Source organism: Saccopteryx leptura, chromosome 1, assembly GCF_036850995.1.
Source record: "Saccopteryx leptura isolate mSacLep1 chromosome 1, mSacLep1_pri_phased_curated, whole genome shotgun sequence".
Classification (NCBI taxonomy): Eukaryota; Metazoa; Chordata; class Mammalia; order Chiroptera; family Emballonuridae; genus Saccopteryx; species Saccopteryx leptura.
The window spans coordinates 56,686,073-56,710,100 of NC_089503.1; the positions used below are offsets into that span (position 1 = coordinate 56,686,073).

General features: G+C 47.0%; 1 protein-coding gene across 6 annotated transcripts in view; it reads right to left on the reverse strand.

Moving 5' to 3' along the window:
* STIM1 (stromal interaction molecule 1) overlaps window positions 1-16,909 on the reverse strand; it is a 235,037-nt gene extending 218,128 nt beyond the window's left edge. Inside the window, exon 1 of one of the 6 annotated variants that reach the window (XM_066367057.1) lies at window positions 15,694-16,909. In XM_066367057.1, coding sequence (XP_066223154.1) covers window positions 15,694-15,832 — 139 coding nt within the window. In that variant the 5' untranslated portion in view covers window positions 15,833-16,909. The remainder of the gene's footprint in view (window positions 1-15,693) is intronic. The other 5 variants (XM_066367065.1, XM_066367074.1, XM_066367083.1 and 2 more) reach the window with 5 other exon arrangements.
* Window positions 16,910-24,028: the final 7,119 nt, after the last annotated feature.

Sequence of the window (24,028 nt, forward strand, 5' to 3'; positions counted from 1 at the left end):
GAGCCAAACTGTTTGAGTGAAGCCAATAACCATTCCACTGGGGATAGGAAGACTGCCTCTTAAGCCATACAAGGTATATGTATCTCCTATTCCTGAATATATTTTGGGGGTAGATGTCTTACAAGAACTGTGGTTGGAAACTACAGCTGGGGAGCTCCGCCTGTGAGTCCAGGTTGTGAAGGCAGTGTTGTAGGGACATGCAGCACATTCCCCCTTGCAATTACATGTTCCCCAACGTGTGACTAGCACAAAGGAGTACCACCTGCCAGGCAGTTATAAAGAAATCACAGGGATGATCCTCGAACTAGAAAAGGTAGGGATCATCGGCCGGTGCACAGCCCTTACAACTTCCCAGTATGGCCTGTGAGCAAACCAGACAGAACCCAGCGAATGACAATAGATTACAGAGAACTTAAAGTTGTTCCCCCTTTGCATGCTGCTATCCCCTCAATAGCTTAACCTGATGGATTGGGTAAGCCAGGAGTTGGGCGCACGCCACTTAGTGGCAGATTTGACTACCGCCTATTTTCTCTATTGATAAAACTGCAGAGAGTCAAGATCTATTTTTCTTCACTTGGGAAGGGCAGCAATTGAACCTTTACAGTATTACCACAGGGCTATTTGCATAGTCCCACCTACTGTCACTGGCTTGTGGCTGCTGACCTGGCTAAGTGTAAACAGCCAGAGGCAGTTTGTATGTACCATTATATTGATATTATGCTAACTAGTGACTCTCTTCCAGAACTGGAGCAAGCAGCCCCTACCCTGCCATCCCATTTGAAAGCATGTGGCTGGGCGGTCAAAGAGGGCAAATTACAAGAACCTGGGTTATCTGTTAAGTTCCTAGGGGTTGTCTGGTCAGGCAAGACAAAAGTTATAGATAAGATGAAAGCATTCCCCATGTCCACTACTTTAAAACAGTTACAGGAATACTTAGGTCTGTTGGGGTATTGGCGAGCATTCATACCCCATTTGGCTCAGTTACTGCACCCCTTATATCACCTTATTCGGAAGGGGGTTTGCTGGGATTGGACTGAGTAGGCACAAGGTGCATTTGCAGCAGCTAAGAGAGCTGTCAAGGTGGCACAGGCCTTGAACGTGTTTGATTCTGTCAGCCCCTGTGAGCTTGATGTCCATGTAACCTCTCAGGGGTTTGGATGGGGCTTGTGGCAACAGACAGAGTGCTTTCGGCAACCTATTGGGTTTTGGTCCCAATTGTGGAAAGGTGCTGATGTCCATTACTCATTAGTGGAGAAACACTTGGCAGCTGTGCATGCTGCCCTCCTGGCCACTGAGAGTACTGCAACCATAACTCCAGTTACGGTCAAGACAAGACCTATTTCAGGTTAGGTGAGAGATTGGGCAACCAAACCAGGTAGTGACATGGCCCAAACCTCCATCCTGGCCAAGTAGGGTACATTCTTGCAACAATGCTATGCTTTTAGCACCAATCCATTGAGGGAAGAACTGCAGGAAGTCTTGAGTCCGGTCACCTATGTGACCTTAAAGTCAGGTGCAACTGGGGTTCAGGAAGCAGAACCTAAAGTCAGTCCCTACCAGGAGGGGCGGATGCCCATTTCCAAGAATGCATGGTATACTGATGGATCTAGTAGGGGCCAACCTGCCAAGTGGGCAGCCATAGCCTCCCATCCAGCCACTGAGACTATCTGGATGGACACAGGTACAGGCCAAAGCAGCCAACAGGCGGAATTAAGAGCCATTTGGCTAGATGCCCATAATTAAACCTCACCTCTGGTGATTTGCACCAACAGCTGGGCTGTCTATCGTGGACTGACCCTTTGGATTGCTACTTGGCACATTAACCAGTGGATGGTAATGCACTGTCCACTATGGGGTCAGGCCATGTGGCAGGACTTACGGGAAATAGGACACCAGAAGCAGGTGACAGTATATCATGTCACGGAGCATGCCCCTCTAGCCCATCCTGGGAATGATGAGGCAGACACTTTGGCAGGGGTGAGATGGTTGGAGACTGCATCCGCAGGTGATGTGGCATAGTGGCTTCACTGGCATCTGCTCCATACAGGACAGAAAACTATGTAGACTTTGGTTAAGGCATAGAACTTGCTTGTGTCCTATACAGAGGTACTTGCAGCTTTCAATCATGTGCAGTGTGTTCCAAGGAGCACCCTCAGAGAAAACTGGCATCCCCTGGACATATCCAGAGAAGTCATGTTCCACTGACATGGTGGCAGGTAGATATCATTGGACCTTTACCAAAGTCTGACAGGAACCAGTATGTAGTCACCTGTGTAGATACTTATGGAGCAGCTGTGTTAGGCTTGCTTGTTGGTGTACCAGCTGCAAGCACTTTGCTTGATCAGTGTGTAAGCACCTGGCAAGGCACGTGTGCATAGCCTATATAAGGCTATAAGGACTTGCCCTCGAGAGAGATGGGGGATTGTGGATGGCCTGATCACCACTGTGAGGGGCCATTCTTTCTGTCTGTTTGCCTGAGAAAAGGTTTTCCCCTGCCTGTGTGCTTGTCCACTGTTGTGAGACTTTATTAAGTAGAATGGCCCAATGCTTTCCAACTCTGCACTTTTTCTACCATCTGCCCAAATCCACTATGAACTTACCGGGCCAAGGCCACCAACATTACAATACTGACACAAGTCTTGCTTGCTGCTTACCCCACCTATAACCCAGATTAGAGGGCAGTCATCCAGGCTCTGGACTGCCTGAGCGCTGCATACGGGTAGCTGCAGGTCCTTGAAAGTGACCATGGTACCCATTTTACTGGTTCTATGGTGAAGCAATGGGCTCAAGACCTGGGGGTGGACTGGAAGTACCATGTTCCCTACCACCTACAGGCTACTGGTATCACTGAGCATTATAATGGACTCTTAAAGAAGGGATTCAACAGGACGGGGGCACCAGCTTCCTCATTGGATGGAAACGCTGCCTGTGAACAATACTGCAGATTTTGAATGAGAGACCTCGACTGGGGTGGAGGGGTAGCTCCAGTGGATGCCCTCCTGCAACAGGCAGCTGCTCCCATCCAGCTACAGATACGCACCAAGGATGCTTTACTCAAGCCAGGTTGGACAGCAGGTCAACATGCTCCTGCCTGCCCCTATAGCCCTCCTTAAAGGCCAAAGGCTTCAATAGCCATGGCCCTGGACTGTACAGCCCGCCCACCTACGATGTGTGGCCTTGTTGGCACCGTGAGGAAAGGCGCTAAAGGTGGACCTCCAGTTAACTCCCTGGGCAACCAGCACCTGGCCACCTAAGAGTATTATCCCTTGAGTGCTCAGGGAGACAACATTACGAAGGGCACCTCTGTAATTTCTTTATGGCCAATAATGAGTTCTCCCATTTTGTTACACATAGAACCAGCAGATCCTGGTGTACAGGCCAATAAGGTTTGGTATGTCCACCTAGGGCAGCCTCTGGGACCAGCTACTGTGCTTTCTGCGGACAAAACTCTGGCCTGTATTCTGCCAGAAGGGAAAGATTTGCCTCTCTTGGTGCCACTAACCACTCTCTCGTGTCACTCATAACTTGTACTTTGTAATTCTGTTGCCGTAGTCTATATTGTTTGTTTATGTAATATACCTCATTCCTCACACAGAGACCATCACAGATGATACCTATAGCGTAGATTGTGAGGCGAGCAACCCTAAAGGGGTGGAATGTGGGGAAAACAGCTGTGTTAGGCTTGCTCACTGGTTTACTGGCTGCAAGCACTTTGCCTGACTAGTGTGTGAGACCACAAGGCTACGGTGCTTTCCCTCGGGGGCGATTCTCCCAGACTGCTCTCCCACCACTGCAAGGTGCAGTTTTCCTAATCCCTTGCCCTTCACTGCAAAAAGCAGGTTTTCCTTTGTTTATTCACTTGCCTGTCTTTGCAAGCCTCCAATAAACGGGTAATGGCCCAACGCTTTCTGGCTCCATAGTTCCTCTACCATCAGCCCGAATTCAATGCGAACCTGCCCGGCCATGGCCACTAGCATTAGAGGCTCAAAAAATTAAAGTACTTGTTTAGTACTTTAGAGTTGGGAGGCAAAGCTAGAACCTAAAATAAAAAGCTAGTTTAGGAGGCCTGTGGTGATGCGGTAGATACAGCACTGACCTGGAACATTGAGGTCACTGGTTCAAAACCCTGGGCTTGCCAGGTCAAAGCACCTACAAGAAGCAAGCAATGAACAACTAAATTAAAACAACTATATGAGTTGATACTTCTCACTCCCCACCCCCTCCTCTCTATGTAAAATTAATAAATAAAATCTTTAAGAAAAAGAAACTGCTGAATTGTTAAAAAAAAAAAAATACTGGTTTAGGATTGGGCCTAAGACAGGGAAGAGTAAAGAGAAAGGGGCTATGTCAACTCTACATGTCAAAGCAATGAAGTCATTCATGAACCAAGAGGATATAACACCGAAGGAAACTCATAAAGACTCTACAAGACTCCATAAGACAATCAAGAAAGGCTAAGAGGACACAGCACCTAGAAGCCATTGTTCCCCAGATCATGGTCTCTAGGGTAATATCATAGGCATCCTCTAAAATGGTCTCCAGTCATCCCTGTTCTCCAATATTCATGCCCTGTAGGCTAGGCTTATTGATTTGCTTCTTACAAATAGAATATAGCAGAAATTGTGATATATCAAGTATAAAATTAGATAATAAAAAGTCTGTAACTTCTATCTTGGGCACTCCCTCTCACTCTCTCTTGGGTCACACCAACTCTCACGTTAGGAGGCAGCCCATGTAGCAAGGGATCAAGGCTTGCTATGCAACCACATAAATTAGCTTGAAAGCAAATACTCTCCCCTCAGTTGAGCCTTCAATGCGAGCCAAACAGCTTGTCTGCAACCTCATGAGAGACCCTGAGCCAGAGGCACCCAGATTTCTAACCCACAGAAACTGTAAGATGATAAATGTTTATTATTTTGAGCCTCTAAGTTTTAGGATAATCTGATCAGATATTTCAAGCCTACAGTTAAAGGAAGGTGGTATGAACTGGAAATAAGGTCAAATACTAGCACCCAGACTTTATCAACAGCTTCCCTACGGCCTAGAGGAAGCTGTGACTAAAAGCCTTAGTTTGGCCACACCTAGAGGCTATATATCATATTTCGGGTGAGTACCCTGAAGTAAAACAATGGAACTATAGCAAGTTCAAAGAAGCAACTACCCTTAAAGAGGTGCTACCATAATTAGACACTCAGAATCTGACTGAGGCTTTTCAGCACACAAAAGATTGAAAGGACCCAGGTATCCCTCCCTAATTGTTCAGTACTTTGGAGTTTATAAAGCCCTTTCACCACATAAATTATCTCACTTAATCCTCACTTCAAATTTATTCATCAAGCTTATTCCCTTTCTACAAGTGAAAAAACTAAGGCTGAGAGAGATAAGATGACTTACCCTCCATTAGATTCACAGCTAATAAGGAAAGGAACTGGAACTCTGAAGCTCCCCTAAATCAAGATATTTATGTCTGATGGCTGTGGCCAACTCAGACCCTTCTGCAAACCAAAGCCAGTCATCTCACTTTACATCTAGGCTGCTATCTAGCCCCTGCCCAATTAATTTTCCAACTCTCTCTTCCCCACTATACATAGGACCTTTGTGGAATTAGACAGTTTCCTGGCTATCATAACTATAGTCTCTTGGTAAGGACTACAATGATAAGAGTCTGGTTTCTTTATAATCCTAGACAAACTTCTCCAAAGTGAAGTGAGGCTGCTAGAGCCAAAGTGATCTGGGTGATTTTCTTAAGTGAGAAGCGGGGAGTCAGCGAGACAGACTCCCACGTGTGCCCAACCAGGATCCACCAGGCGAGCCCACTAGGGGACAATGCTCTGCCCATCTGGAGCCTTTGCTTCATTGCAAAGGGAGCCATTTTAGCACCTGAGGAGAGGCCATGGAGCCATCCTCAGTGCCCGGGGCCAACTTGCTCCAATGGAGCCACAGCTGTGGGAGGAGAAAAGAGAGATAGAGAGAAAGGAGAGGGAGAAGGGTGAAGAAGCAGATGGTCACTTCTCCTGTGTGCCCTGACCGGAAATTAAACCCAGGACATCCACATGCCAGGCTGACCCTCTACCACTGAGCCAACTGGTGAGGGCCTATTTATTTTATTTTAGTTGGGTTTTTTTTTGTTTGTTTGTTCATTTCTTTAGTGAGAGGAGGAGAGGCAGAGACAGACTCCTGCATGCACCCCAACCAGGATCCACCTGGAAAGCCCACTAGGGGGTGATGCTCTGCCCTTCTGGGGCCCTTGCTCCATTGCAACCATAGTCATTTTTTAGCACCTAAGGCGAAGGCCATGGAGCCATCCTCAGTGTCCAAGGCCAACTCGTTCCAATCGAGCTACAGCTGCAGGAGGGGAGAAAAAGCGGTGGGGGGCAGAGAAGCAGATGAGCACTTCTCCTGTGTGCCCTGGCTGGGAATTAAACCTGGGACATCCATATACAGGGCTGACGCTCTACCACTGAAACAACTGGCCAGGATCCTGGGTGATTATTTTTTAAAAAGACAAAGAATAAGAAATTCTAAAATAGTGAATTTTCTAAATAAATAAAGCTTATTTCTTCAATTTTACCAAACCCTTTCAAAGGAAAATGTTTTTAACTTCTAACCAAATACCTAGTAAACTATAGTAGAATCAGAACCAGACAATAAATACCCTTCAATACAGTTCTATAAACTTTATAGGATATAAAGTATACTACATGCCAAGCCTGTACTAGGAGCTTGTGGTCCTAACCCCTGAGGAACTTATGGTATATCATCAAGGAAGGAAGGCACATACACAGGTAACTTTTTGTGATAGATAACTAAACTATCCAAACACCTTTGTCAATACAGCTATCTCCAGACCATTGGAGGCTATAGGTTCTCAGTGCCAGATCAGCGAACAATACATCGATAGGACAAAACCAGCAAGGATTGGTACACAGATCCTCAGAGTTATAGTTCTGATCCTGCCACTCACTTTTTAGCTATATGACCAAGAATACAAATTTATCAGCTATAAAGTCTTCATCTTTAAAATGGGCATAATGATATCCCTGGCCAGATACCTCAGTTGAGTAGAACTTCATCCCGACATGCAGAGTTTGCCAGTATAATCCCTGGTCAGGGCACAAACAAGAACAGATTGATGTTTCTGTCCTCTCTCTCTCAATCTCTCTCTCTCTCTCCCCCTTCCTCTCGCTAAAATCAATCAATAAAAAAATTGTTAATAAAAACAGCCCTAGCCTGACCTGTGGTGGCGCAGTGGATACAGTGTCAACCTGGAAATGCTGAGGTTGCAGGTTCAAAACCCTGGGCTTGCCTGGTCAAGGCACATATGGGAGTTGATGCTTCCAGCTCCTCCCCCCTTCTCTCTTTCTCTCCCTCTCCCCTCCTCTAAAATAAATAAATAAAATCTAAAAAAAAAATTTTTTTTTTAAAAACCAGCCCTACCTACTTCCAAAATTGAGGATAAAATAATACATTGAAAAGGGATAAACAGATCTGAGTTTGGATGCAAATACAAACAGCCTTGTGCAAGCAACACCTCCAAGAGTTGAGGGAAAAGCCCAGAATGTATAACAAGACATATGAGATGGTTTGAAATCAAGAGAGAAAATCTATTCCATTCAGACAGGCCCTGGATTCAAGCTTTTCCAATAAACTTTAAAAGAAGTTTTAGGCTGGGGACAATAAAAACAGATAAATAGGCCCTGGTCAGTTGTCTCAGTGGTAGAGCATCAGCCTGGTGTGCGGAAGTCCCGGGTTCGATTCCCGGCCAGGGCACACAGTAGAAGCGCCCATCTGCTTCTCCACCCCTCCCCCTCGCCTTCCTCTCTGTCTCTCTCTTCCCCTCCCGCAGCCAAGGCTCCATTGGAGCAAAGATGGCCCGGGCACTGGGGATGGCTCCATGGCCTCTGCCTCAGGTGCTAGACTGGCTCTGGTCGCAACAGAGCAACGCCCCAGATGGGCAGAGCATCGCCCCCTGGTGGGTGTGCCGGGTGGATCCCGGTAGGGCGCATGCAGGAGTCTGTCTGACTGCCTCCCCGTTTCCAACTTCAGAAAAAATACAAAAAAAAAAAAACCAAAAAAAAACCACCCAGATAAATAAAGTACAACCCTCCTCCCTTCTTCTACAAAGAGCCTATATTTGTAAGAGAACAAACAATCTTCTAGGTGTTACATTAGTATTTATACAAAGTATCCTGAGGGTAGTAGAAGAAAGTTCTGTATTGTTATTATTTTATTTCTCAAACTATTGTGGGCACATGGGTATTATCCTTTATACTTTGTTTTATATCTTAAATATTTCATAATATTTTTTATCAGGAGTAACAAAAAAAGAAAGCTCTGCTAGAAGGCCATTTTGTTATCTTTCTCTTTCCCTAAAAGTCTGACAGCCAGAGCTGCTGGGTTTCCTGGGGAATCATTTCCCACAAAGGAAAATGTACCACAGCATGCCCATGATGTCACTCAGCAATCTATGTCAAAGCTACTCAGCAGGAAATGAGGGGCCCTTGGGGCTCAAACCCAAGTTCCAAGGAGATCTAGGAAACCACGCCCCTCTGCAGGACCTCACTCCTTCCTTGCCAGATAGCAGGAGTTCTTAACGTACAGGCTCCACATTCCTAAGGTGCCCAGGGGTAGAATTCAGGGAGACCTGTGAATTTTCATGGGAAAGAAATTACATCTTTATTTTCAATATTCTCTTACTGAGCCTGACCAGGCGATGGTGCAGTGGATAGAGCACCGGACTGAGATGCAGAGGACCCAGGTTCTAGACCCCAAGGTCACCAGCTTGAGCGCGGGCTCATCTGGTTTGAGTAAAGCTCACCAGCTTGGACCCAAGGTCGCTGGCTCGAGCAAGGGGTTACTCGGTCTGTTGAAGGCCTGAGGTCAAGGCACATATGAGAAATCAATCAATGAACAACTAAGGTGTCGCAACACGCAACGAAAAACTAATGAATGATGCTTCTCATCACTCTGTTCCCGTCTGTCCCTCTCTCTGACTCTCTCTCTGTCTTTGTAAAAAAAAAAAAAAAAATTCTCTAACTGAAAGTAGCCTTTCCTTTAATTACATATTATAATCAACCAACTACAAAATTATAAGCAGTACCTATGATTTTGTCACCAATAAAAATTACAGTCTTTTTCACGTCACATTACATTGTTGCAGATATCTCCAAATATTATTTGCACTCATCATTACTTCATTTTAGAGTAGTTATTAGATCTGTCATTAGATCACACATGACTGCAGTTTTCCTGTCTAGGGCCCTCATGCAAGGTAGCTAGCCAACTATGAAGCAACTCTGCCCAATTATTGTTGAGCCACCAAACAGTGAGACCCCATGTGTTTACTCTGGTGACCCAGGCATCTACTATATGCCCCCCTTATCTCCAAACTTCCCCAAATCAAATCACTCCCTCTTGATTTTTCTTCAGCCTATACCCTACTGCTCCTTCCAGAAAGCCCTTCCCAGCCACCTGAGCCTAGTCCAACCCACACAGAGCTCTCTTAAACCTTAGCACTGTCTACAGTACCTGGTTTTGTGCCTCATTAAGCCTGTATTTAACAGTCTCTAAATATAAATCCTACTTCTGCACCCCAAGCCCCAAACTTAGACTTCTTTGGTAACCCTCAATTCCTTCCACAGTGCAAAGCAAGCAGAAATCACTCATTATGGACTTGTAGATGGAATAACCGATTGAGTCAATTGAGTCAGGGTCCCTGACTCAAATGTTTTAATCTAGTTCTACCAATAATACCAATGGAACTTCTGTTTGATGCCTCTCTGGACATCAATTTCCTTATAAATATTTTTTTTAAAAAGTGAGTTGATCTAACTGATGTTTCCACCTCTTAACTTTTGAATTAGGCAACCACTTTTTATCTCCTCAAAAATCTGAGAAAAATGATGGGGGAAACTGAAAAGCCTCCCTCAGCTCTCCCCGGCAGGGTTACTCACTTGCTCCTCTGAGTTTCCCACAGCCTTCTGTATGTATATATATACAATACCTCTATTACGACGTTTACCACAATTATTTTTTATTACTTTTTTAATCTTATTTATTGATTTTCAGCAAAATACAAAGTGGTAAAGAAAGAGACAGGAACACAGATCTGTCCCTGTATGTGCCCCGATCAGGGATCAAACCTCAACCTTTGCATTTCAGGACAATGATCTAACCAAGTGAGCTATCTGGCCAGGGCAACCAAAAAGTTTTGAGAGAGTGAGTAAGATGTGGCTAGGAGGTGAAGGGAAGAGTCAAGACTGCCTGGATTCAAATTCTGACTCTACTCCCTCATACTGTGTAACCTCAGGCAAGTTACTTAACCTATGATTGCATTCCCTCACCTATAAAATGGGGCTAGTACCTAACACACAGGATAACTTGAAGAATTAAATGAAATAAACTGTTTAGAATAATGCTAGCAACACAGTAAGCACTAAAAAATGTTAGTTGCTATTATTGCTGATGTTATTAATGTCTTACTAGGCACTAGGTTCCTACTTTAGCTGAATCTCTGTCCTCCCTTTTTTTTTTCATTCATTTTAGAAAAGAGAGAGAGAGGGAGAGAGAGAGAGAGGAGAAGGGGGAGAGAAGGGGGAGGAGCAGGAAGCATCAACTCCCATATGTGCCTTGACCAGGCAAGCCCAGGATTTCGAACCAGCGACCTCAGCATTTCCAGGTCAACACTTTATACACTGCACCACCACAGGTCAGGCCTGTCCTCCCATTCTTTATCATAGAACTCTGTTTATCCTTTCTTCCATGGCACTTACCCAAAATAATACATGTATTTATAAACTTATTTTCGCCTGACCGGGCGGTGGCGCAGTGGATAGAGCGTCGGACTGGGATACGGAGGACCCAGGTTCGAGACCCCAAGGTCGCCAGCTTGAGTGCAGGCTCATCTGGTTTGAGCAAAGCTCACCAGCTTGAGCCCAAAGTTGCTGGCTCGAGCAAGGGGTCACTCAGTCTGCTGTAGCCAACTCCCCCCCAGTCAAGGCACATATGAGAAGCAATCAATGAACAACTAAGGTGCCACAACGAAGAATTGATGCTTTTCATCTCTCTCCCTTCCTGTCTATCCCTCTTTCTGACTCTCTCTGTCACTAAATAAATAAATAAATAAAATTATGTACTTATTTTCTATCTCCCCACTAGACTGTAAACTTCATGAGGGCAGAGAACCTATCTGTTTTGTTCATCCTTTAAGTCTCAACAACAAACATATTGCCTGGCCCAGAGCTGGCACTCAAATTTGTTGAATAAATAGCATATGAGCTGGCACTGTTGAATGTTTACTAAATAAATAAACCTAGCTAAGGGTGATTATTAAAGCTGAGGCATGGGCAAATGATGTCCTAGCTGCCCCTGGATTGCTGTGACCCTCTCCCCAGCCCCCAATATTAGCTTCAGTCAAGCCCTACACACCTGCCTTTGGCCCCAGTCCAGTTCTGGGAGCCACCCTCAGCTAAAATTAGAATAGCCACCAAGATGGCCAAGCCATTTATAGCCTTGGAGGCAAGAGCAACCAGCTAGGTGGGCAAGCAAGGCTCTGGCCTCCTATTCCATCAGGGGTTTACTGAGAAGCCAGTCTGCTCTCCACAAACAGTCTAGATACCTATCCTCCAAAGTTCTGTTCTAGCTATATTGAGTCAAACCACAGTTCCTGATTTGAGGCCCTCAGTACCTCCAACACTAGCAGTCACAACTCCAGACTCACCTGGGACCCCTCCATCATATTCTGCAGAAAATATGTTGAGCTTCTAGGGGCAATGAGCCCAGAGTCTGGGAGGTTCCAAGCATGAGTTCCAGGCCATCTTCAGAAATGCAGGCCTCAGAGTAGCACAGCCAGGCACAGATCTTTACTGAGAAAGTAACTAAACATAGCTTGGTGTACAGGTATCAGAGAGCCAGGAGGTAAGAAGAATAGCCTCTTCACTGCCCAATGTGAGGGCCTCCTACCAGAGAACCTGCCATCTCTGCAGTCAGGCCTTTAAGATGGGCCTATACATCCAACAAGAGAAAAATCCAATTCTCTCAGCCCTGCAGAAGACTCCCCAGAGGAGAAAAAGACAGGCCTTTTCTTGGCTCTCTGCTACAGAGTCACCAGGACCTGCCTCACTAATTCACTAGGAGGAAAGTAATATTCTCTTGACCTTGCCTGGTATTCACTTAACAGGGCATGGCCTGAGAAGATGAAAGTGGTCTAGGACATAAGTATCAAAAAGCCTGCCATCAAAACTGAACACAGGCCTGGCCAGTTGGCTCAATGGTAGAGCATTGGCCTGCAGTGTGGATGTCCCAGGTTTGGTTCCCAGTCAGGGCACACAGGAGAAGCGACCATCTGCTTCTCTACCCCTCCCCTCTCCCTTCTCTCTCTCTCTCTCTCTCTCTCTCTCTCTCTCTCTCTTTTCCTCTCCAGCAGCCATGGCTCAATTGGTTTAAACACATCAGCTCTGGGCACTGAGAATGGCTTTGTGGAGCCTCTACCTCAGGTGCTAAAAATAGATTGGTTGCGAGCATCGGCCCCAGATGGGGTTGCCGGGTGGATCCTGGTCAGGATCTCTCTATCTCCCCTCCTCTCACTTGGAAAAAAAAAAAAAGACTGAACACAGAACTCAGTTTCTTCACTCATAAAAATGGGGATAGTACCACATGCCCCACACTCTAGTAGGGCTGTTGTGAGACTTTTATAGGAAAAATAGCTGTGTTATTGTAAAGCAGGGGTCCCCAAACTATGGCCCGCAGGCCGCATGCGCCCCCTGAGGCCATTTATCTGCCCCCGCTGCACTTCCAGAAGGGGCACCTCTTTCATTGGTGGTCAGTGAAAGGAGCACAAAGCCCAGCGTCACTCACGTACAGTACTACTTCCGGTGACGCGGAATGCACGCGTCACAGCTCCGGAAGCACATCATATCACTTGTTACGGCTAGCAGTGACAAATATGGAACCGGACATTGACCATCTCATTAGCCAAAAGCAGGCCCATAGTTCCCATTGAAATACTGGTCAGTTTGTTGATTTAAATTTACTTGTTCTTTATTTTAAATATTGTATTGGTTCCCATTTTGTTTTTTTACTTTAAGATATATACAGTGTGCATAAGGATTTGTTCATAGTTTTTTTTATAGTCCGACCCTCCAACGGTCTGAGGGACAGTGAACTGGCCCCCTGTGTAAAAAGTTTGGGGACCCCTGTTGTAAAGTATAACCTTTAGAAAACATACAAATTGACTAGGTAGCTAGCCTGACCAGGCGGTGGCACAGTGGATAGAGCGTCAGACTGGGATGCGGAGGACCCAGGTTCGAGACCCCGAGGTTGCCATCTTGAGCACGGGGTCATCTGGCTTGAGCAAAAAGCACACGCCGCCTGACCTGTGGTGCCACAGTGGATAAAGCATCGACCTAGAATGCTGAGGTTGCCGGTTAGAAGCCCTAGGCTTCCCTGGTCAAGGCACAAATGGGAGTTGACACTTCCTGCTCCTCCCCCACCTTTCTCTCTCCTCTCTAAAATGAATAAAATCTTAAAAAAAAAAAAAAAAAAAAAGCTCACCAGCTTGGACCCAAGGTCGCTGGCTCGAGCAAGGTGTTACTCAGTCTGCTGAAGGCCCACGGTCAAGGCACATATGAGAAAGCAATCAATGAACAACTAAGGTGTCACAATGAAAAACTGATGATTGATGCTTCTCATGTCTCTCCATTCCTGTCTGTCTGTCCCTATCTATCCCTCTCTCTGACTCTCTCTCTCAATCTGTTCCTGTAAAAAAAAACAAAAAAACCAGGGGGCGGTTCTAAAGGATGCTGGAATGTCTGTTACCTATCACCCCTCACACACACACACACACACACACACACACACACACACACACACACATATTCCTGATAGCCAGCTAATGCCTAAAGTTCAAAACCGCATCCCTTTAGCTTGTGTCTAAACTATAAGACACCCCTCGCCCATAAAATATTCATTTTATGTCAGGCACTCATATTTTAGGGTTAAAAAAGGACATATCAATTATAAACAGAGATGTCACTGGAACAGCAGAGATGTTCCATAGAGCTACTTAACAGTTTGCCCTACATCTGACTACCAGTCTTTCCCTTCATAGCCCAATGAGAACCAAGCTTTAAGCTGTTTCAGGGGCCAAGGAGACACCATATGAAGAACCACAATTAATATGCAACAAGGACCTATCTTCAAAGCAACAGCCTAGGTGCCATGCTTGTACATAGGGCAATGCTGACTTCACCAGGAACCCAGTCCTTGGGGTACCTGGAATCACATGCAACCTAGTCAAGAAAGTTAAAACAGGGTTTCCTAAGAAAGGGTCCACCACCAAAGTCAGTCTCTGGATACATCCATGAAACTTCCAGCCACCATGACCTATTTCCTTATCCTCCTTGTATCAACAGGTATCCACTGAGCCATCCCTTCACTTAAGCTTGAGCACGTCAGAAAGAACCCAGCTTCAAATTCTCCCTACCCTGCAGCCCACTGCTTTGAACAGAACACAGTGACATGGTGAGAGAAATAGGAAAAGAAAACAGAATTCTTTCTAAGCCTTGTTTAAACAACTGAATTTTTTTTTTTAAGTGGCAGACTCCCACATGTACCTTGACCAGGATCCACCTGGCAAGCCCCTACCAGGGGATACTTTGTGGGGCAGGGACAAAGCTCCATTGCTTGGCAGTTGAGCTATTTTAGTGCCTGAGGTGAAGCCATGGAGCCATCCTAGCGCCTATAGCCAACTTTGCGTGAACCAATCGAGCCATGGCTGCTGGATAGGAAGAGAGATAGAAAGGGAGGGGGATAAAAGCAGATGGTTACTTATCCTGTGTGCCCTGACTGGGAATTGAACCCAGAATTTCCACATGCCAGGCCGAGGCTCTACCACTGAGCCAATCGGCCAGGGCCAGCAACTGAATTTTAAAAAGGGCTCTTTTCTTCTGCAACAGAATATCAGGGCTCCTGCAATCTGACAAGGCTCTGTGAGTACATAGGGAAAGCCAGGACAGAACAAAAATATTATAGAATATCTACTCTTGTCAGTCAGAAGAATCAGAGTAAGTCAACAAGTGGTCCCAAAAGTTTTATCATGCTCATGTTGAGAAAAGGCCATTTAACTCCCTGGTGGTAAATAGGATTCCATCTAAGGAATTGCCTTGTATGTCAAATGGGCACAGCTAAGAGACAGTAGATTACCTAAGGGAAGGGAGGGACTAGGGCTCCCACACTTGTCGGAATAGAAGGGCACACCTGAACACACCAATAGAGTTGGCCCAGCCCTGTCTTTCCCTGCCCAACCCAAGTAGCCTCAACCTCCCTGTGTTGCCAAGCGCTGAAACTGGCCAACAGCAATAGACTTATCGTTTACCCAGGCCATTCTTCCTGACAAGTAGCCCTGAGAAGGGGTCTTGGCTTGCTGATCTGAAAGCCAGGGTGCTCCAGAGGCAGACCTCACCTCACTGCCAGTAAAAGACATCCTGAGGAGGAATGAGGAAAGTTGAAGAGAGACAGACATTAGCCATGGCTCCTAGACCTAACGAATTCCTTGGACTACTGGGAACAGACAGTGCCATGTGTGGGTCCTCCATCAACAACACACGTAGTAAACTAGGGTTCAACTTGTCCATTCGGGCACCTCGGTTCTGAGTCAAAGCCCCTGGCCCAATACAGCCAGTAACAAGGCCTTACCTGCTTCAGTGGACTCCTCATTATTGGCCCCCGAACCAGTTCCTGTAGCCTTCTCGCTGTAGCTATGGCTGAGGCTCTGGCCATGATGCAGGAGGAGCCCCCAAAGAAGCCACAGGGCAAGACGGGTGCACACATCCATGACTTCGGGTCTCAGTCAACATGCGCCTGATGTGGATACCTCGGAATCCCAAAGGCAAAGCTGGGAGACCCGGAGTACAGCCGCGGGTCTTGGAACCCCAGGCAAGATGCCCCCGAGGCGCCGCAGCTGTCCAGGCACTCGAGGGCCTGCCTCCACCGACAGCCAAAGGTCAAATGCTCCGAGTTTGGGCTCGGAAGGAGGGCCGTCGTCTCTGGTCCACCAGTGGGTCCGCCGGAGTTGGGGCGGCCTGAGCGCCCAGTTTGCTCGGGCCGCTTCCGGAGAGTACGGACAGGGTGGCTACGGGGCCGCTGTCAGCTCCGCAGCCGGCTACACCCCTGAGGGAGGGAGCAGCAGGCGGGACCTCCTGCCAGCAGGGGAGTGGAGGGGGGGGGGAGAGAGGGGAAGAGGGGGGCACCTGGCCTCGCCCCGCTGTGGAGGGACGAGCAGCACAGCCTCCGGGATAGGCGTGCGACTCACAGGCCCCCGCAGGCGCGGGCGGATCCGGGATCCCAGGCCTCCTAGGCCGAGATCAGTGCCCCCACCCAGTCCCGTGCCCAGGCGGCCGGCTGTGCCCAGCCAGGTTCAGCAGGCGGACTCGCACGGGCCGGGCCCGGGACAGCGGCTCCCGGGCGGGCGGGCGGCGCGGGGCGGGCCCGGGGCTGGCGGAGGCGTGCTCTCCCACAGGCCCGCCCCGCGCCGCCCGGCCCCCTGCGAAGCCCGGGGCCGCCCCAGCGCCGGGCTTATCCCGGAATAACCTGTTGGAGGCAGCCGCCGGGTGCCCCCAGCCTCTGGCCCCCAGCCCGCCCCAGTCTCGGCCAGGACCCCTTTCCCGCAGCAAGGGTCGGGTCCCGGCCTCCCTTTCCCCTACGAGTCTCTCCCGCGCTAACCGCCCGCAGACTGGCGGACGGGCCCCTGACACGCAGTTGCTCAGGTAACCCAGGCCTGCGGCTGCAGCGGCGACGGCGGCAGTAGCCGCTCTGCCGAATCTCCGGGCTTCAGTGTTAGCCTCAGCTCTAGAGCCGGGCTGTACAGAAGCCACAGAACAAAAATGCTTCAGGCGACAACGGCCTGGCCAGTTTAGAACCCGGGGCATGCGGGATGCTTCAGGCGACAACGGCCTGGTCAGTTTAGGGCCCGGGGCACGTTCCCAGCCCCCACTCAGAGCTGGCTTTTTAGGCTCCACTCCCCCGCCGCTCCTTGCAGCCAATCGGCTGCCGCCTTCCTGCAGCTTAGGAACACGCGCGCTTCGTCACCCGTGTACAGCGGCCCCTCGCGGGCAAACCTGAGTGCTGCCGATGGAACACTAGAAGGCCCTGCCCCTTTGCAGAAGGTTGGGTAGTGAAGCGAGGACCCGCCCCAGGGGAGGCCCACTAGGGATTGCCAGTATTTTCAGAGGAAATGATGCCAGAAAACGAAAAGTCCAAATCACTAAAGGTGATAATTGCCCTACACATCCCTTAAGTCTAGACTAAAGGGTCCAATCTGCTTTCCAGACACCCCTTCCCCACCTCATTCAAGCTAAATAGGATGCCCTCCTTTAACTTTCACAGCCTGTTTTCCTACCTACTTCTCAAATCCCCACCCCTTTTAGGTTTTAGCAGGTAGGGCCTGTGGCTGATTCTTGCCCACATCTCACACTCCCAGCTCTCTGTGCTACTTTGGAGGAGGTGTTAGCGACCTGAGAGTGAGTGCCCCACTGACGGGAGAGCCGCTCCTGGGCCTCCTTCAACAGAGCTTGCACTTCCTGTTCTCTTCTCAAGTATGTTGTCAGCAAATCTTTACTGAAATCTGCTCTGTGCCCTACCCTGTCCTTGGCACCGAAGCAAAGGGAAGGTATTAGGCATAGTCCCTACTCTGACTGACAGTGCTAAGCTAGCTAGCTAGCTACCTGTACTGAGCAAGCCCCCCCAAACCGGGAACAGGGATTTGCCCAACAGCTGCCTGGCTTAAGGATTAGGCTATTGATATAAAAATACACATCTAACGTCATCTACTACCACTCTCCCCACTCTCTTGTTAAGCTCCAGTCACACTGACCTTCTTTAAGTTCCTTAAACACAGAACCTTAGCCATTTGTATCTGCTGTTGCTCCTTCCTGAAACATTCCCCTCAACCCCCAGCTTTTCATATAGCTGGCCTCTCATTCTTCTAGAGAAAGGGCAAGGTCTCCTATTCAGAAACTTAATTCTGAGCACTGCCTCTAATCCAGAATTTGACCATACACATGTCTGCCTCCCCCAACCCCATAGGATTGTGAGTTTTCAGAAGTCAAGGATTGTGCCTTATTCATCTCTGGGAAAAGGATCCATTCATAGGTCCTGCACATAGTAGATTGACATGAGTTAATGCATATGATCACTCAAATATTTATTGAGTAATAACTATGTGTTGGGAAATTGGCCAGAACAGATGAGCCCCTGAATTAGGTTCTAGCAGACCTATGCTCAGATTCAGGGTCTCACACTCAAATAGGAAAGCAGGCAAATAGGTAATACAATTGAGAGAAGTAGGTGAGAGGAATAGGAAATAATGGGGAGCATGGCACCCAGGAGAGTAGGCAGGAAAGTGGTCTCAGTATTGCTGGATTATCTTTAAGAGAAGATGAAAAACTGGACTTTTGTATGACATATCCTTTATTATTATTATTAGCAACTAATTTTTTAAAGTGTAAAACCCTGTGTAGACCACACAAAACGCATCTGCACCTTAAAACACTCAGACTGCTAGTTTGTCACTTCTGTATAAGCCAACCCGTCTGTCTTTTCTCTCATTTGTGTAAGAGAACACACAAGAGTAAAGGAAAGGAAAGCATGCTTAATACAACTTCTTTTAAACTCAACTGCATCATTTCTCTTAGCTACTACTGATTTCTTTGTATGGGCACATAATTCATTTGGTACAAAGAACCTGGGTCTTGAAGGCAGGAAGTAAGGGTCTGTTACCATTTTCACACCAAAACCTTGAATCCTCTAAAGGCTGTTGCATTTCCTGTGAGGCTCAAATGGCATCTGGGAACTAAAAATAGAATTACCGTATGATCTAGTAATTCCACTTCTGGGTATACAACCCCCCAAAACTGAAAGCAAGTTCTTGAAGAGATATTCATATACCCATGTTCCTAATAGCTATGAACTATTCACAGTAGCCAAGACATGGAAGCAATCCAAGTGTCCATGGACAAATGAATGGATTTTTTAAATGCAGTATATATGTACAATGGAATATTATTCATTGATTAGAGTGAATCAGTTGATTAGTGTGTGGTCCAGATGTGCACAAAGATTGAGAGTTTGATCCCTGGTCAGGGCACAACAAGGAACAGATCAGTGTTTCTTCTGTATCTCCATTCTTCTATCCCTCTCAAGTAAATAAATAATTGTGTGTGTGTGTGTGTGTGTGTGTGTGTGTGTGTGTGTGTGACAGAGACAAAGAGAGGGACAGACAGGAAGGAAGAGAGATGAGAATCATCAATTCTTTGTTGCAGGCCTGACCTGTGGTGGCGCAGTGGATAAAGTGTCGACCTAGAAATGCTGAGGTTGCCAGTTCAAAACCCTGGGCTTGCCTGGTCAAGGCACATATGGGAGTTGATGCTTTCTGCTCCTCCCCCCTTCTCTCTCTCTCTCTCCCCCCTCTCTGTAATGAATAAATAAAATCTTTAAAAAAAAATTCTTTGTTGTGGCACCTTAGTTGTTCATTGATTGCTTTCTCATATGTGCCTTGACCAGGGGGCTACAGCAGAGTGAGTGACCCCTTGCTCAAGCCAGTGATCTCGAGCTCAAGCTGGTGAGCCTTGCTCAAACCAGATGAGCCTGCACTCAAGCTGGCGACCTTGGGGTCTCGAACCTGGGTCCTCCATGTCCCAGTCCAGCGCCCTATCCACTGCACTACCGCCTGGTCAGGCAATAAATTTTTTTTTTTTTTGTATTTTTCTGAAGCTGGAAACGGGGAGAGACAGTCAGACAGACTCCCGCATGCGCCCGACCGGGATCCACCCGGCACGCCCACCAGGGGCGAAGCTCTGCCCCTCTGGGGCGTCGCTCTGCCGCGACCAGAGCCACTCTAGCGCCTGGGGCAGAGGCCAAGGAGCCATCTCCAGCGCCCGGGCCATCTTTGCTCCAACGGAGCCTTGGCTGCGGGAGGGGAAGGGAGAGACAGAGAGGAAGGAGGAGGGGTGGAGAAGCAAATGGGCGCTTCTCCTATGTGCCCTGGCCGGGAATCGAACCCGGGACCCCCGCACACCAGGCCGACGCTCTACCGCTGAGCCAACCGGCCAGGGCCAATAAAAATATTTTTTTAAAAAGGAAATTCTAGCTTGACCAGGTGGTGGCACAGTGGATAGAGCGTCGCACTGGGATGCTGAAGATCCAGGTTCGAGACCCCGATGTTGCCAGCTTGAGCGTGGGCTCATCTGGTTTGAGCAAAGCTCACCAGCTTGGACCCAAGATCGCTGGCTCCAGCAAAGGGTGACTCGGTCTGCTGAAGGCCCATGGTCAAGGCACATATGAGAAAGCAATCAGTGAACAACTAAGGTGTTGCAACGCACAACGAAAAATTGATGATTAATGCTTCTCATCTCTATCCGTTCCTGTCTGTCTGTCCCTATCTATACCTGTCTCTGATGCTCTCTCTGTCCCTGAAAAAAAAAGGAAAAAGAAAAAAAAGAAGAAGGAAATTCTACATGCTACTATACGAATGAATCTTGAGGACTTTATGCTAAATGAAATAAGCCAGTCACAAGAGACAAATACTTCCCTGGCCAGTTGGCTCAGTGGTAGAGCATCAAGCTGGTGTGGAAATCCCCAGTTCAATTCCCAGTCAGTACACACAGGAGAAGCAACCATCTGCTTCTCTTTCCCTCCCCTTCCCCCTTTTCTCTCTCTCTCACTCCCCCTCTCTCTCTTTCTCTCTTCCCTTCCTGCAACCATGGCTCGAGTGATTCAAGTGTATTGGCCCCGGACGCTGAGGATGGGTCCATGGAGTCTGCCTCAGACACTAAAAATAGCCTGTTTGCAAGCATGGGCTCCAGATGGGCAGAGTATCAGCCTCAGACAGGGGTTACCAGGTGGATCCTAGTCAGGGCACATGTGGGAGTCTGTCTCTCTATCTCCCCTCCTTTCACTTAAATTAAAAAAAAAAGAAAGAAAGAAATACTACACGTATAATTCCACTTATACAAGGTACATAGAGTAGTAAAAGTAACAGAGACAGAAAGTGAGATAGTGGTTGCCAGGGGCTGGGTGGAGGGGAGCATAAGGAATTGTTTAATGGATATAGTTTCAGTTTTGCAAGATGAAAAGAGTTTTGTACATAAGTTGCAAAACAATGTGAATGTACCTAACATGACTGAACTGTACACTGAAAAATGGTTAAAATGGTAAATTGTAATGTTATGTTTATTTTACTACAATTAAAAATAGTGTCTGAGAGCCAAAGCCATGGCCTGAACAACAGAAGAAACATTCTAGTTTCCTCTCTGACTCAGAAATCTGACGTGACAACAAAAATACCGGTTCCTCTCTGGATCTCAGTCTCCCTACCTATAGGATGAGTAGTATCCCCAATTATTGATCCAGTTCAGCTTTAATATTCTACAAGCTAGAACCATCCTGAGACCTAGTGGATCTTCCTGGATTAGATGCTATGACTCTCACCTCAATAGCCCCTATGTTGGATCCTCATGTGAGTGAGGCTTCTGCAAGAAGAGAGCTTTTATTTTTCATCTTTTTGTCTTTTTAAAACCTATACACCAAGCCTGATAGAGCGTCGGACTGGGATGCAGAGGACCCAGGTTCAAGACCCTGAGGTCGCCAGCTTGAGCGCGGGCTCATCTGGTTTGAGCAAAAGCTCACCAGCTTGAGCTCAAGGTTGCTGGCTCGAGCAAGGGGTTACTCGGTCTGCTGAAGGCCCATGGTCAAGGCACATCTGAAAAAGCAATCAATGAACAACTAAGGTGTAGCAACGAAAAACCAATGATTGATGCTTCTCATCTCTCTCCGTTCCTGTTTGTCTGTCCCTATCTATCCCTCTCTCTGACTCTCTCTCTGTCTCTGTAAAAAAAAAAAAAAAGGAAACCTATACACCAAGTCTTTACCGTGTACTAGGTGTGTCTCTTTTGAATCACCCTTAGAGCTTTGTTTCTAATAGATAGTCTGCAGATATTGGTTAAATCAAATTGGATAAATAATTCTCTATTTATCCAATATATTCAAGAGCTTTCATATCTATTATCTCCTCTCCTCCCTCACAAGAACTCTGATAGGTAAGACAGAGGCTATACTAATTTTACAGATGACAAAACTGAGGCTTAGGAGATGAAGTGGCAACTACATCAAGCTCTCTTTCTCCTTTGGGATTTCCTCTCCATCCTTCAAGTATCAGCTCAAATGAAATAAAAGCATCCATGACTTGACCAATGATGACAGCCTAGCAGGAATGAAAAATTATAATTAGTTTAAAAAAAAGGGATCCTGCCCAAAATTCACCTATTCCTTCTTTTGGCACCTTCCCTGACATGCCTGTGCAATACCTTAGAGTATTTATATAACTGGATTATGAAAACAGTAAGTATCTGTTTTCCCCTATTAACCCCTGAACTCATCAAGGACTGCATTTCATTCATCTTTATATTCTCACAGCCTAGGACTTTACCTGGCACATACATGGTACTTAATAAAAGTGAATAAATGAATGTTGTGTGTTCTGTACAGTAGCCTAGTTATTCTTCCTCTACACCAGTGTTTTGTTTGGGTTTTTTAAGACTTTATTTATTCATTTTTTAGAGAGGGGAGAGGGAGGGGGGAGCAGGAAGCATCAACTCCCATAGGTGCCTTGACCAAGCAAGCCCAGGGTTTTGAACTGGTGACCTCAGTGTTTCAGGTCAATGCTTTGTCCACTGCGCCACCACAGGTCAGGCTTACACCAGTGTTTTTCAACCACTGGTCTGTGGACAAATCTGCCAGAAATTTTGTGCTGGTCCACATAAGAGTTAACCACCCTGATATTGTATGAAGATTATAGACCCAATAATCTTAGTTGAATTCACTTATGCTCAGAGTGATTTTTGCCTTAGCTGTCCCCAAAATAATTCTCTTTTTTTCACCAGTCCCCAAGTATGAAAAAGTTGAAAACCACTGCTCTATACCACAAGGTTTCTGTGTTGTTCTTTCATTTGGAAAGTGAGACACTCTTCAGCAGAAGTATGATAGAATCCTAAATCTCTGTCTGGCTCAGAGAAATTTAGGAATCCCTGAGACTCTAGGCTGTGTTATTAGTGGAGCTCCCTGGTGTCCAAACATGGCAAGTACAGCTATCACTGAGAAGCTGCCAGAGTCTGGTTGGATAGATAGGGGATCAGGAAAGAGATCTTGGCTTCTAACAACTCTTCATATGCTAGTTTCACAAAGAGAATCATCTCCCCTGCCAGAATCAGTTCTAGACTTTTACTGCCAATGTTCCCTCATTCATTTAACCTCTACTGAGCACCTGTTCCTAGCAACCCAGTTCCTACCCTCAAAAAGCTCTTTTTTTTTTATTCTTTTTTTTCTTTTAAATATGTTTTTGCCTGGGTTTTTTTTTGTGTGTGTGTGTTTTAAATTTATTCATTTTAGAGAGGAGAGGGAGAGACAGAGAGAAAGAGAGAGAGGAGAGAGAGAGAGAGAAGGGGGGAGGAGCTGGAAGCATCAACTCCCATATGTGCCTTGACCAGGCAAGCCCAGGGTTTCGAACTGGTGACCTCAGCATTTCCAGGTCGATGCTTTATCCACTGCACAACCACAGGTCAGGCCTAGCTCTTTTTTTTTTAGAAATATAAGCAACTCGTACTTAATAATGTCTTGAAAGGAACTGGTACGGGGCAGTGAGGAAGTACAGAAGAGAGAAAAGTAACTGCCTAAAGCAATCAGAAAGGCTCTGCAGCCTGACCAGGTGGTGGCGCAGTGGATGGAGCATCGGACTGGGATGCGGAAGGACCCAGGTTCGAGACCCTGGGGTCGCCAGCTTGAGTGTGGGCTCATCTGGTTTGAGCAAAAGCCCACCAGCTTGAGCCCAGGGTCGCTGGCTCCAGCAAGTGGTTACCTGGTCTGTTGAAGGCCCGCGGTCAAGGCACATATGAGAAAGCTATCAATGAACAACTAAGGTTTTGCAATGTGCAACAAAAAACTAATGATTCATGCTTCCTCATCTCTCTCCGTTCCTGTC